This window comes from Triturus cristatus, chromosome 10, assembly GCF_964204655.1.
Source record: "Triturus cristatus chromosome 10, aTriCri1.1, whole genome shotgun sequence".
Taxonomy (NCBI): Eukaryota; Metazoa; Chordata; class Amphibia; order Caudata; family Salamandridae; genus Triturus; species Triturus cristatus.
In genome coordinates this window covers 986,144,336-986,157,899 of record NC_140593.1, presented here as the reverse complement: position 1 = coordinate 986,157,899, position 13,564 = coordinate 986,144,336, and the positions used below count along the sequence as shown (strand labels likewise).

At 44.6% G+C, this 13,564-nt stretch overlaps 1 protein-coding gene across 4 annotated transcripts in view; it reads right to left on the bottom strand.

Moving 5' to 3' along the window:
* MPRIP (myosin phosphatase Rho interacting protein) overlaps positions 1–13,564 on the bottom strand; it is a 753,461-nt gene that overhangs the window by 668,919 nt on the left and 70,978 nt on the right. For all 4 annotated transcript variants that reach the window (XM_085628921.1, XM_085628923.1, XM_085628922.1 and 1 more), the window contains exon 2: positions 1,507–1,584. In XM_085628921.1, the coding sequence (XP_085485047.1) occupies positions 1,507–1,584 (78 nt within the window). The remainder of the gene's footprint in view (positions 1–1,506; positions 1,585–13,564) is intronic.

Genomic DNA, 13,564 nt, shown 5'->3' with positions numbered 1-13,564 from the left:
AAACTAAAGTAACCTAAACTTGTTTAGCAAATCATTAAAAATGACACCACATCACAAAATAAACTACAATGGCTTCTGTGCCAAAACAAATTCACATCATTGCTCCACGACATGTCAGTACACAATTTACTCACTTACATTTTTTAAAATAACCCAACCTACCAACTCATTAATGATATCCAAAATCTAGAACAACAGGGAACAGATTACAGATCCCATCACTTTGCCTAAACAAGATCTGCAACCAGCTAGATCAGCCTAAAAGACATTCATGACCACTTCAAAACTCAAGCACTCCAAATTAAGCTACATATCTGCGGAAGAATACTTAACAAACCTTCAAAGGAGAAAAATGTCCACAGGATAGTCTTGATTTAACAGTCGATGAACCCCAAATTCTGCAAAAAATTGCTCGAATTCCAATCAAGAAAATGACTACATTCTGAGAACATTCAACAGCAACTCTCCAATGACAATCTCCTCCACTACAACTCTAGATGTACTCAAACGTCTCGGTAAACGCATCACACCCAGATTCAGCTTCAGAACCAACCTGCACACATATTTTGGCTCCTGATGCAGGTATAACTAAGTCATAATAGAGTCATGCAATCCCATTGAACAAGATGGTCACATTGGCAAAGATCTTACACAGCACATGAATGCATCATTAACCAACCAGATCAACATAATAAGCCCTGGAAACTGCCTATCCTCTACTAAAACATTTTTGTGCATAAAGCTGCCGAATTTCAATTGCTTCCAGAGGGACTGTTATTTCTCAACTACTAACAAAACACTCACTGTCTTCATTACGTTAAGACTACCTCCCATCTTTGAGACTGCACCACATCACTCCGTAAAAAACATTACAAGGGTTATTCTTGACACAACTATTATACTCTGTTTCCAGGATGGAGCAGAACTTCCCAAGTCTCCTCCAACATCTAAAAGGAAGTCGTTGTAACCTGGTGCAGTGATGTAAAACCTTGCCCATGTCTGATGGAACATCAAATGTCTGATCTTCAAGTGACCGGAATGCTACAGGCAGATACTAGGTGAAAAGCAAACCCTGAGATGTAAAATAATACCACATGGCTTAAAACGGAAAAGGGAGAGAGGCAGAAGCCACCTACTGTATGGGGCAGGTCAACAGACATTGACTGTGCAAGACAACTTCCAAAAATAAAGTACAAATAAATGTTTGGAAAACTAAAAAACATGAACAAGATTCTTCTCACACAATATCTGTGTTAAGCTCATCTGTCAAAGCCCTCCTTTAATTTCACATTACTTTTCTCCATGTGCTTTCGTCGATTTTCCAGCTCCAGTAATATAAAATGTTTAACTTTAACAGCGACGAGCATCTGCTCGGATGTAACCATAACTGGTGGACAGGATCAACTCTCGAACTGAAGACTGCTAATTGATAGGAAGGAGGCATTTAGAACAGGGATAAGGACAGCAAATCCACTGCGCACACCGTTATTTCGCCAGCTTCCTTACCCGGGATCTGTGGACGGGATTATCAAAGTCCGTTCCTTCTGGAGCCAGGAGCAGCCAACCACCGTAGATGGGCTTTGCCTGAAAAACACAGTAGAAAACCGGTCAGGTGAAGCCTCAGTGGTACAAACATGCTCTCCCCGCTCAGGCATGTTACAATGCTTCCTCCCCTCACCCACTGGCAACATGTTTCAGACGTGCTCTCACGACATGTCTGAGTGAACAGGCTGAGACAGGATGTTGTGGAGGAATTCATCAACCCCTATGAAAGAGGCACACTGTCATTAATGCTAGCATACTGAAATGACTTGCAAATCAAGCAGAAAAAGGTTTCCTATAGGCTCGAATGACTGCCTACATGGACATCCCTGGAGATAACACTTCCCATGTCCAAAGGGGCTTCATTACATTCAACGTTTAAAACTACAGTGTGGAAAAATTGTCAATTACATTGTAATAGTGAAAAGAACCGTATAGAGCAGACTAACGACTGCAAGAATATTTTTATGGTGGCAGAACGGAGCAAAGGAGCTTTTACTCCAAGCCCACTGGTGCAGGAAAGGAATCATTAAATACAGTATGCGCAGAGGCACAAACCATATGGAGCAAATACAGTCACATGCACACACAGCCACAGAACTGCTGGCTTTCACACACGTACAGACCAAGACTAAAGAGTCATCCATGCACGAAGACAACACACACAGGCAACACAGTTCACATACAGACACGCGCAACCAGGCTGCTTCTAATTGGCCTCATGTCACTTGTTAAATGAGACGTTCTGCCAGTCCTGGATTTTTGTTGTCCAGAGTTTAGCAATCCGAAATTAAGCCCATACCTTTAATGATAAGAGAAAAACAAGCATTGGTTAAGCCCGCTTTTAAGCAGATAATGCAGACCTATTGGCTTATACAATGCTTTTGCAGATACCATTCAACATAGATTAAAAAATAAAATAAAACAAGTGCAATGAGGAGTATAGTCATGCATTGTGACACGCATACCTATGCATCATTACGCTACTGAAGCCCAGCATTAGGACATACATACATATAAGTTTTACCATCCTGTTTTCAAGGGATTTAATATCTATTTTTTAAGAAAGGAGATTTCAGTAGTGACTTACCATTGCCCCTTTCATGATATGCATCTTTTTAGCCAGAAGCACCGTTGACAATAGTAGCTGTCACCTTAATGTGGTACAACATCTAAACCTCACTCCTGAACAATGATACCTGCCTATCTGTCATTCTCAGCTAATCACAAAGCCTGCAACTCCACACAGTACACTATGGTAACCTATCTTTAAATCTTTAAAAGGCACGGCGTGAATCAATCCTTCAAGTAAAATTAATTAGTCAAACCTCATTAAGTGTGAAAAATGGGTCTACAAAGTACTTTATGGGCATCCGAAATTATGAGTAAAGGTTTACATAACACCGTCAGAGGGGCAGATTCTCCGATGTCAAAATTGAGGAAATGTATCAAATTGCATACTCCAAACGCATCATCACAGGCTTTGCGTTACAGTGGCATCCACACAGATCAACTGCCACATTAATTGATGAAAGACTAAAAAAAAGACAGGTTTGGGGGTGGGGGAGCAGGAGGAGGGCAAAATCAGCACACGAGTGCAAGACCAACATGGAGGACAGGAGAGAAACAGCGCAAGAAGGAGACAGCAATATGGAGCGTCTGTAGAGGGAGAACCACACTGGAAAGAGAACATGCCTCTTGGGTGGATCTATAGTTGGGTGAGGCAAGTGGCATACGAAGTAGAGAGCTAGAACACACATGCATGCTCATGGAGTGCTGAAAGAAAAAGACAAAATGCAGTTCTCTAAAATTGAGCAGTGGAAGAACATAAACCAGCCAAGCAAAAGGACGGCAACAAGGCTATGATCCATTGGAGGGGCAGACCCACGATGGCCATGGCAAGCCGCTGAATAAGAAGCAAGCAATAAGAGGGACAATAAAGCCAACCAATGGTAAGCAATGTGCGGGCGACAGGACAATAGGAATTTTGCAACCCGACAGGACATCAACCCTAACGGACATCAGAATGAAGCAAGGCAGAGCATGGAATAGGGGTGGAGAAAGATGCAGCACGGGAGAATTTAACGGAAGTTCTGGAATTGCTGATTTACTAGGCGTAGAGTGAACTGGAGGCTAAGACAGTCAATTTTCTCAATCAATTGTTCCAGCGTTTAATCGCTTAACATAATTATGTCTTCAAAGAGACGCAGCTTGAATTTTTGGCTGACTGTCTTCAATCCTTTGACAAGTTCAAGGTAGAAACTATTACATTGCACAAAAGGTTATTCAGTACACCAAAATCCCAGAGCTACATAAATATATGAAATAAATACATACAATAAAAAAAACAGCCAAAGAAGAAAGCATTCTGTAGAGGGAAGGCACCATGAAGGAAATTAAGATGTTTAACCCAAAGAAAGCCATGGATATCCGATCCTTATGCCACTTCAGTAGTCCTTCCTACCTTGAGAGTTGAAAGCAGATGAGAAAACTGCACCTCAGGAGAGGAGGAAAAATGTGGTTTATGGCTTTCTGAATCCTATGGCACTGGTAAAAGTGTAACAGACCAACCGTGGATCACCTGTTTTGAGCAAACATCTTTTCCTTCTTCCGTTGTTTGTAAGGGAAATATTGCTTCCCACGCTCTAGCAGGACCAAATTTCAATGAATTTGTATATCACAAATTAAACATCTGGTCTGTTGTGCAGCAGTCAACAGTTGATCAGCCTCTGCAACTCTTTTAGCCAAATCACAACGGTCTTAACTCGAATAATCCGTTTAAGAGGACAAGGGTCTCAAAAACAGAAAAACACGGCGAGGATATCTGCCCACAGAATGATAAACCATGTGACTAGGTTACAATGGTATCTTAATTTTATCATCCTTTGCCCACAGCACCCCTGGCCTCAGAATGCTGCCTAAAAAAGGATACCTTATACTTTCCTTGGGATAAAATAGGGCAGTCTATTATATACCAGGAATGCATCGTCTGAAAGAGAAATCCCCTAAAATGCACTCGCTGGCTTGACTAGGCATAAATGACAGTTTTGATACATGCAATACATTGGAGCATTACAGGAATAAGACTAGATGAGATAACACAAAGCTCAATCATACCTCCAAATAATTAATTTTTGCAATTCATGTTACATCATTAGAACGTGCAACACAAACATACTTCGCGATTCTCATACCCATCATTGTGAAATGTACATCTAAAGCCACTCTTTCGTCTAATACGGAATCCCACTACAATCTTTTCACATAATGCCAATGATGTCATTCACTTACAACACTATACTTGTATGGAAGTATTCAACAACAAGCATTGGCAAAGCCAATTGGTCTCACCTATGCAAGAACTATTGGCTTTGTCAATGTGTTGTTTTTGCTATGCTGTTTAGCAGTGTGGCCTTTTTTCCAGCATGGTTGAAAGTAAAAAAAACAATGGCAAATGTAAAATAAAAAAAAATTTAACAAAAGGAAGCAGCCAGAGCTTTTTTCCCCCTTACTTTCAGATATGCTTTACAGCATCTGCGCAGATGTACAACATGGCTAAAACACATCAACAATGCCAATAGCGCTACTGGGCTAAACCTATTGGCTTTGTCAATGTGTTTGTGTTTTTAAAACTATTTGTTAGGGGGAGGGTGGTAAATAAAGACATTTTGCAACTGCTTACTTAAATGCATCTTGCTTGAGTTGAGGAAATGCAGCAGCGAAAAAGGCAAATTCTGCTTTTCATGCAAGAATCAAGAGGATGCACGCAAAAGAGTAACATAACAGGGTGTAGAATATTGCATAAAATTGATAGCACTATGGAAACATACACATTGTAGTAAAGCACAATATGATGTCCGTATCACTCGCATAATATAGCTGGGCTTGTGTGTAGATATAAAACACACCAAAATAATATAATAATACTCATAAAATATTACACATACAGAAGCATATGTAAAACACAAATAAATGATATAAACACACTTTTTTAACAATTTGATGCACTATTGTTGTCGAAAAACAGAGCCACTATTAATTGGAGTAACAGCAAAAAACCAGCACATAATCCTTTTTGCCAAAAACAAAATTTAAGACTGTAGCACTGGAATACCTTACACGCAGCTACACAAATATATATCGTAACAATTCTTAAAAAGTAAATGGGGATTTACGGCTCAAACATACGTGCGTTTCCATTTCATATATTTCACTGGGTAATCACGTTGAAGGATGAACTTTAAATGGTCAACAAGATAAAAGCAAACCCAATGAATCGCATTTTTTAAAATTTACAACTGTGATTAACATTTCTGAGAAAATGTTAATATGCTTCCTTCCTACGCCAACAATCCCTTTGAAAGGGAAGACTGTTAGCAGCTGTGCGCACAGATGAGCAGCATCCGATCCTCTCCGTGAAGCTGCACTGGCTAAGTAGGAGGAATGGCACAACCTTCATCAGTTCAGAGATCCCACCCACGCATGGCAGCCTACTGTGTTATACGCTCTATAGTCATAGAGGACACCAAACTCTGGCCACGCATGTCAGCCTGCTCTGTTATATGCTCTATAGTCCATAGAGGACACCAAACTCTGGCCAAGCATTGGCAGCTTACTGTGTTATGCGCTCTATAGTCCATAGAGGACACCAAACTCTGGCCACGCAAGGCAGTCTACTGTGTTATATGCTCTACAGCCCATAGAGGACACCAAACTCTGGCGCATGGCAGCCTACTGTATTATACGCTCTATAGTCCATAGAGGACACCAAACTCTGGCCACGCATGGCAGGCTACTGTGTTATACGCTCTATAGTCCACAGAGGACACCAAACTTTGGCCAAGCATTGCAGCATGTGTTATACGCTCTACAGTCCACAGAGGACACCAAACTCTGGCGCATGGCAGCCTACTGTGTTATACACTCTATAGTCCATAGAGGACACCAAACTCTGGCCCACATGGCAGCCTACTGTGTGATATCTCTATAATCCATGGGAGGATCCCAAACTCTGGCCACGCATGGCAACCTGCTCTGTTATATGCTCTATAGTCCATAGAGGACACCAAACTCTGGCCACGCATGGCAGCCTACTGTGTGATGTGCTCTATATGGTCACGGGAGGACACCAAACTCTGGCCACGCATGGCAGCCTACTGTGTGTGCTCTATATGGGCCAGGGAGGACACCAAACTCTGGCCATGCATGATAGCCTGCTCTGTTATATGCTCTATAGTCAATAGAGGACACCAAACTCTGGCAACACATGGCAGCCTACTATATTTTATGCTCTATAGTCCATACTGGACAGCAAACTCTGGCCATGCATGGCAGCCTAATGTGTGATGCGCTTTATATGGTCCAAGGACGACACCAAACTCTGGCGCATGGCAGCCTACTGTGTTATACGCTCTACAGTCCATAGAGGATAGCAAACTCTGGCCACCTATTGGCAGCCTACAGTGTTATATGCTTTATGGTCCATAGAGGACAGCAAACTGGCCACGCATGACAGCCTGCTCTGTTATATGCTCTATAGTCAATAGAGGACAACAAACTCTGGCCACGCATGGTAGCCTACTGTGTTATACGCTCTATAGATCATAGAGGACACCAAACTCTGGCCACGCATGGCAGGCTACTGTGTTATACGCTCTACAGTCCACAGAGGACACCAAACTCTGGCGCATGACAGCCTACTGAGTTATACGCTCTATAGTCCATAGAGGACACCAAACTCTGACCACGCATGGCAGGCTACTGTGCTATACGCTCTATAGTCCATAGAGGACACCAAACTCTGGCCACGCATGTCAGCCTACTGTGTTATACGCTCTATAGTCCATAGAGGACACCAAACTCTGGCCACGCATGTCAGCCTGCTCTGTTATATGCTCTATAGTCCATAGAGGACACCAAACTCTGGCCACGCACGGCAGGCTACTGTGTTCTACGCTCTATGGTCCACAGAGGACACCAAACTCTGGCTAAGCATTGCAGCCTGTGTTATACGCTATATAGTCCATAGAGGACACCAAACTCTGGCGCATGGCAGCCTACTGTGTTATACGCTCTACAGTCCATAGAGGATAGCAAGCTCTGGCCACGCATTGGCAGCCTACTGTGTTATATGTTCTATAGTCCATAGAGGACACCAAACTCTGGCCACGCATGGCAGCCTACTGTGTGATGCGCTCTATATGGGCCAGGTAGGACACCAAACTCTGGCCATGCATGGTAGCCTACTGTGTTATATGCTCGACAGTCCATACAGGACACCAAACTCTGGCCACGCATGGCAGTCTACTGTGTTATATGCTCTACAGTCCACAGAGGACACCAAACTCTGATCCCGCATGGCAGCCTACTGTGTTATATGCTCTATAGTACACAGAGGACACCAAACTCTGGCACATGGCAGCCTACTGTGTTATACGCTCTATAGTCCACAGAGGACACCAAACTCTGGCCCACTTGGCGGCCTACTGTGTTATACGCTCTATAGTCCACAGAGGACACCAAACTCTGGCCAAGCATGGCAGCCTGCTCTGTTATATGCTCTATAGTCCATAGAGGACACCAAACTCTGGCCACGCATGGCAGCCTACTGTGTGATGTGCTCTATAGGGTCCAGGGAGGACACCAAACTCTGGCCACGCATGGCAGCTTACTGTGTGGTGCGCTCTATATGGTCCAGGGAGGACACCAAACTCTGGCCACGCATGGCAGCCTATTGTGTTATACGCTCTACAGTCCATAGAGGACACCAAAATCTGGCCACGCATGGCAGCCTACAGTGTTATACGTTCTACAGTCCACAGAGGACACCAAACTCTGGCCACGCATGGCAGTCTACTGTGTTATACGCTCTACAGTCCACAGAGGGCACCAAACTCTGGCCAAGAATGGCAGCCTATTGTGTTATACGCTCTACAGTCCATAGAGGACACCAAACTCTGGCCACGCATGGCAGCCTACAGTGTTATACACTCTACAGTCCACAGAGGACACCAAACTCTGGCCACACATGGCAGCCTACTGTGTTATACGCTCTACAGTCAACAGAGGGCACCAAATTCTGGCCACGCATGGCAGGCTACTGTGTTATACGCTCTATAGTGAACAGAGGACACCAAACTCTGGCCACGCATTGCAGCCTACTGTGTTATACGCTCTACAGTCCACAGAGGCCACCAAATTCTGGCGCATGGCAGTCTACTGTGTTATATGCTCTATAGTCCATGGAGGACTCCAAACTCTGGCCACGCATGGCAGCCTACTGTGTGATGCTCTCTAAAAGGGCCAGGTAGGACACCAAACTCTGGCCACGCATTGGAGCCTACTGTGTTATAGCTCTATAGTACACAGAAGATATTAAACTCTGGCCATGCATGGCAGTCTACTGTGTTATTGGCTCTACAGTCCACAGAGGACACCAAACTCTGGCCGCGCATAACAGGCTACTGTGTTATACGCTCTACAGTCCACAGAGAACACCAAATTCTGGCCACACATGGCAGCCTACTGTGTTATACGCTCTACAGTCCACAGAGGACACCAAATTCTGGCCACGCATGGCAGTCTACTGTGTTATACGCTCTACAGTCCATGGAGGACACCAAACTCTGGCCACCCATGGCAGGCTACTGTGTTATATGCTCTATAGTCCATGGAGGACACCAAACTGTGGCCACACATGGCAGCCTACTGTGTGATGCGCTCTATATGGGCCAGGTAGGACACCTAACTCTGGCCACGCATGGTAGCCTACTGTGTTATATGCTCTGTAGTCCATAGAGGACACCAAACTCTGGCCAAACATTGCAGCTTGTGTTATACGCTCTACAGTCCACAGAGGACACCAAACTCTGGTGCATGGCAGCCTACTATGTTATACACTCTACAGTCCATAGAGGGTAGCAAACTCTGGCCCTGCATTGCAGCCTACTGTGTTATACGCTCTACAGTCCACAGAGGACACCAAACTCTGGCGCATGGCAGCCTACTGTGTTATACGCTCTACAGTCCATAGAGGATAGCAAACTCTGGCCATGCATTGGCAGCCTGCTCTATTATATGCTCTATAGTCAATAGAGGACACCAAACTCTGGCCACGAATGGCAGCCTACTGTGTTATAAGCTCTACAGTCCGAAGAGGGTAGCAAACTCTGGCCCTGCATTGCTGCCTACTGTGTTATACGCCCTACAGTCCACAGGTGTATGGCAACCCACCTGCACTTTCAAAGGGGATTAGAGATCCCCTGGCAGGCGGGTGCAGTAAGTGACTGCACCTGCCTGCAAGGCTATGTCTGGGGTGTCCATAGCACTCCCTTAGTCCCCTCCAGAGGGCAGCTCTCAGGGGGCGCACTCCTGAGAGCTTCTATGCCTCTTCGCCCACATCTGTAATATGGTGCAGAGGCAAAGGAATTCCCTCATTTGCACAGGGCACTTCCCTATGCAAAATGAGAGCACACCCCCTGGTGGTAGCGCTGGTGCTATAAGTGTGCCAACGATATCGGTATTACTGAAGGGGAAGCACAAGCGTTTGCGCCCCCTTCTGTAATACCAAAGTGCCACTGGGGTGCGCAAAGAGGGCACAAACGGCCGTTGCGCCCCCAGGGCACTTATTGTAATACGCCCCATAATGTCACAAGTGAGCTTGCATTCGCACGCTGCCTCACACCTAAAAGTGTGCAGCACCAATTGTTGCTGAAGAATTCAACCATGTCTTCAAGAGGAACAACTCACCATCAAGCCGAGGTTAACCGCTGCTTTACTGTACCATCCACTGCACTGGCTAACAGAAGAAATATCCAAAAGACTCCAAAAGATCAAGACTCAGTCATCAAAACAAAGACCGGACTTCCTAAAAATCATGTTGTATGGGCTGTCGACACAGGTGAGAATTACATTAAAAACTATTACACTAATACAAAAAAATACCCTATTACCTTAAAGAGTTCATGGACAATTTAACCAGGTTACGTATTCTTTTGCATTAGAGCCTCATCTTCAAACTGGAAACAACTAGTTGGGCCCATTTAATGCCTTTTGGCCCACCTCCTATACTCCTCGACAGGGGACACAACTAACTTACAAAAATGTCAAATGGCGAATGGCTAGGACCCAGTGCACAATGTTGAGACGGCTAAATCCCTTTAAAAACTAAACAAGCCGAACTCGAGAGATCGGTCAAGTAAACATAACTCAATCACCAGGGCAACCGAAAGCAGGGAAACGTTGTGCTATAAGTAACCATTAAGCAAAACAAACGACCTCAACCAAGGTCAAATGTTTCCACTCTGTTTACTGGCATGGCCGGCATGCTTCAAGGATTTCTTGTGCTAACACAGTTCCTACTGAAGCTATCCGAGAACAGGCCTCGTCAGAATTATTAGCAATCAGACTTTGAGACTTGGAAAACAAAATCTTCCACTCGTGTACACCCATCCACTTATCCAAAAGGAGGAACAATCCCCACTCCATCAAGGACATGACTGAATTAATGAATGAATGTATAGTGCCTTAGTTCCACAGGTTATGGACGACTGTTTCTATAATTTATCACTATGGCTTCAAAAGCAGCTGGGCAGCCTGCGCACCTACAACAATTACCAGTGTGGTAGATTTAACGGTGGTTCACGCAATTACTTGTGCCTCCAGAGGAGGAAACGCAAGCAGAGAGAGACAATAGGAAGCGATCACCAGGCCCACCTAGAATCCACCTTTTCAGTCTACTCACTGGTCTCAGGCTTTACTCTCAGCCTCCACTTGTATCATATTCAGTTAGAAGATGCATGTTATTGGTGGTACTCCATACTGGCTGAACAACAGGATCTTAGAACTGGACTACATAGTACTGGGACGATGAATGAATCTTTGTTATTGTATACTGCGTTAAGACCCTTCTACCTTCAGTCCACTACAAGAATAACAAGCATTTGCAGTGCAATAGGTCTCGCATTTACCCGAGTTTAAGCTATTGGCATTGTAAATGCCAATGCCATTTATTTAGGTTTTAAAAACAAAAATGAAAAGGCGTTATTTGCAATGTCAATAGCTCAAACTCGCATAAATGCGAGACCTATTGCATTGCAAATTCTTGTTCTAATAAGGAGTTGGACATTTTGGGCCAAATCACTAAGACATTCAATACTACGTAAAAGAGTACTCCTGTAGTACGGTCTGCTTCCCATACTCCCAAATGCTCTGTGTCGGCCCTCGTGTAAGCAACCAAAGGTACAGCTAAAAATTATTTAAAAATCATTAGTGAAAACTGATTCACAACTTTCATTCACTTGCGATTGGATGCAATTAATTGATTACTTAAACACACAGATTAATAAGTATTACGAACATCCATTTTAGATAAATGTACATACTGGATAAACAGAAATGCGGCAGCAAACATGATAGGTCAGTGCCATGTTTGCCAGAGGCTGGAATTTGAGTGTACTGTGGTCCATGCACAGCTTCGTGGTGCGGACACATTGCACCTGACATTATCTGTTTACTTGTGTTTACAACAGATGTACTTCAGAGAGCCAGCCTCAGCCTGCCTTCAGGCTTCTGTCGTGCCTACATAGTCACATTTTTCATTTTTTGGGGGAAAAAGGAACCCCGAAGTCAGCCATGGGAAACATACGCATCTGTTTTTGCAAATTGTGCAAGGAAGTTACAGTATATGTGAGCCAGGGATGTGCAAAGTCAATCGTGCGGGGCCTCTAAGCGACTACAAAGCTTGTCCCATTGCAGAACCCAAAGCACAGTATACATTTTTTTTAAAAAGCAAAAAGAAGTGTGCATGATTTAAGCAGCATCTCACCTCAGCAAAGTACACAAATTAAAAGGGTGTCTTGGCACATGCGCACGCGTTCAGCCCCGGAAGGCGTAGGATAGGCTGGGGAGATTAAATAAGGATCCTGAGTAGGCTCTGTGGGGGGTGGGGCTGCAACCATGCCATAGAAGTTAGTGGAATTGCTCGAGAGCCGCACTTCGAAACGGTACCGTGCAGCCTCACCAATGGTCAATGACGCAATCAGATTCAAGGCCAAACTCCCCTTATAAAGCACAGCACACTTCAACAAGTAAGTTTTTAGAAGAGGAAGTCACAAAATTCCACGTGTGTAATGAGTTGTGGAAGTCTAAAATGTTGCTAGTAATTGTTCCCCCTTGACAAAAAATAAAGAAAAAGAATGCTAAAATCCATCTCCCACATTAAAGATAATCGCGAGGCTGCATTGCTGGTAGTGATATATTAAACACACTATGGCAAACCAGCGTCTTTCCTGTTCCTACTTATAGAAAGTAGATTTCTTTCAAGAAAACACATCCAAGCTGTGTTTATCGGAAGCATTGCTAAGTGGTGCTATTAATTTAGAGTATTTTCTAGCTGTGAACAGGCCCCAGACATTGACGTACTGAGTACTGTTGACTGGAAAAACAAGCTAGACCCTTGTTGTCTGCCTAATTGTTGGAAAATCTGAGCCCCCTCCTTACTGGCCCTGCTGTTTAAAGGTGTAGGTAGGGCAGTAAAGGGAGAGCACGGGAAGTGCAGAACGGTGGGCCACGGATACAAGCACTGTGAAGGGAGAGGGAGCAAGTGTGAACCGGAGGAGGCACAAGCGATGGGGGTGGAGAGAGAGGGAAGGAATTGCAATGGAGGAGAAGGGAAGTGGAAGACAGGATGAGAGGGAGAGTGTGGCAGAGTGACATCTGGGCACACACCTAGCGCCTCGAAGCCAGCAGCAGCGCAGTGCTTGGTGATGGCTGCACTCCCACGAGTCGTCAGCCGACACAGTGTGCTGTACGTGTGCTGCCTCTAGGCACTATATCTAGTGAGTGTTGCGGCTTCCATTGCACACCGTGGTAGTGAGGCTTTGTGCAGCGCAGAGAGAGCAGCTGTTATTACTGCAAGGCTCTGTCCATACCTCAGTGGGGTCTGTGAGAGGGCGCCACAAAGGCTGCCTTCCATGCACTGCACGACTGTAACAGATGCCAGCACAGCGCGCTCTGCTGCAGC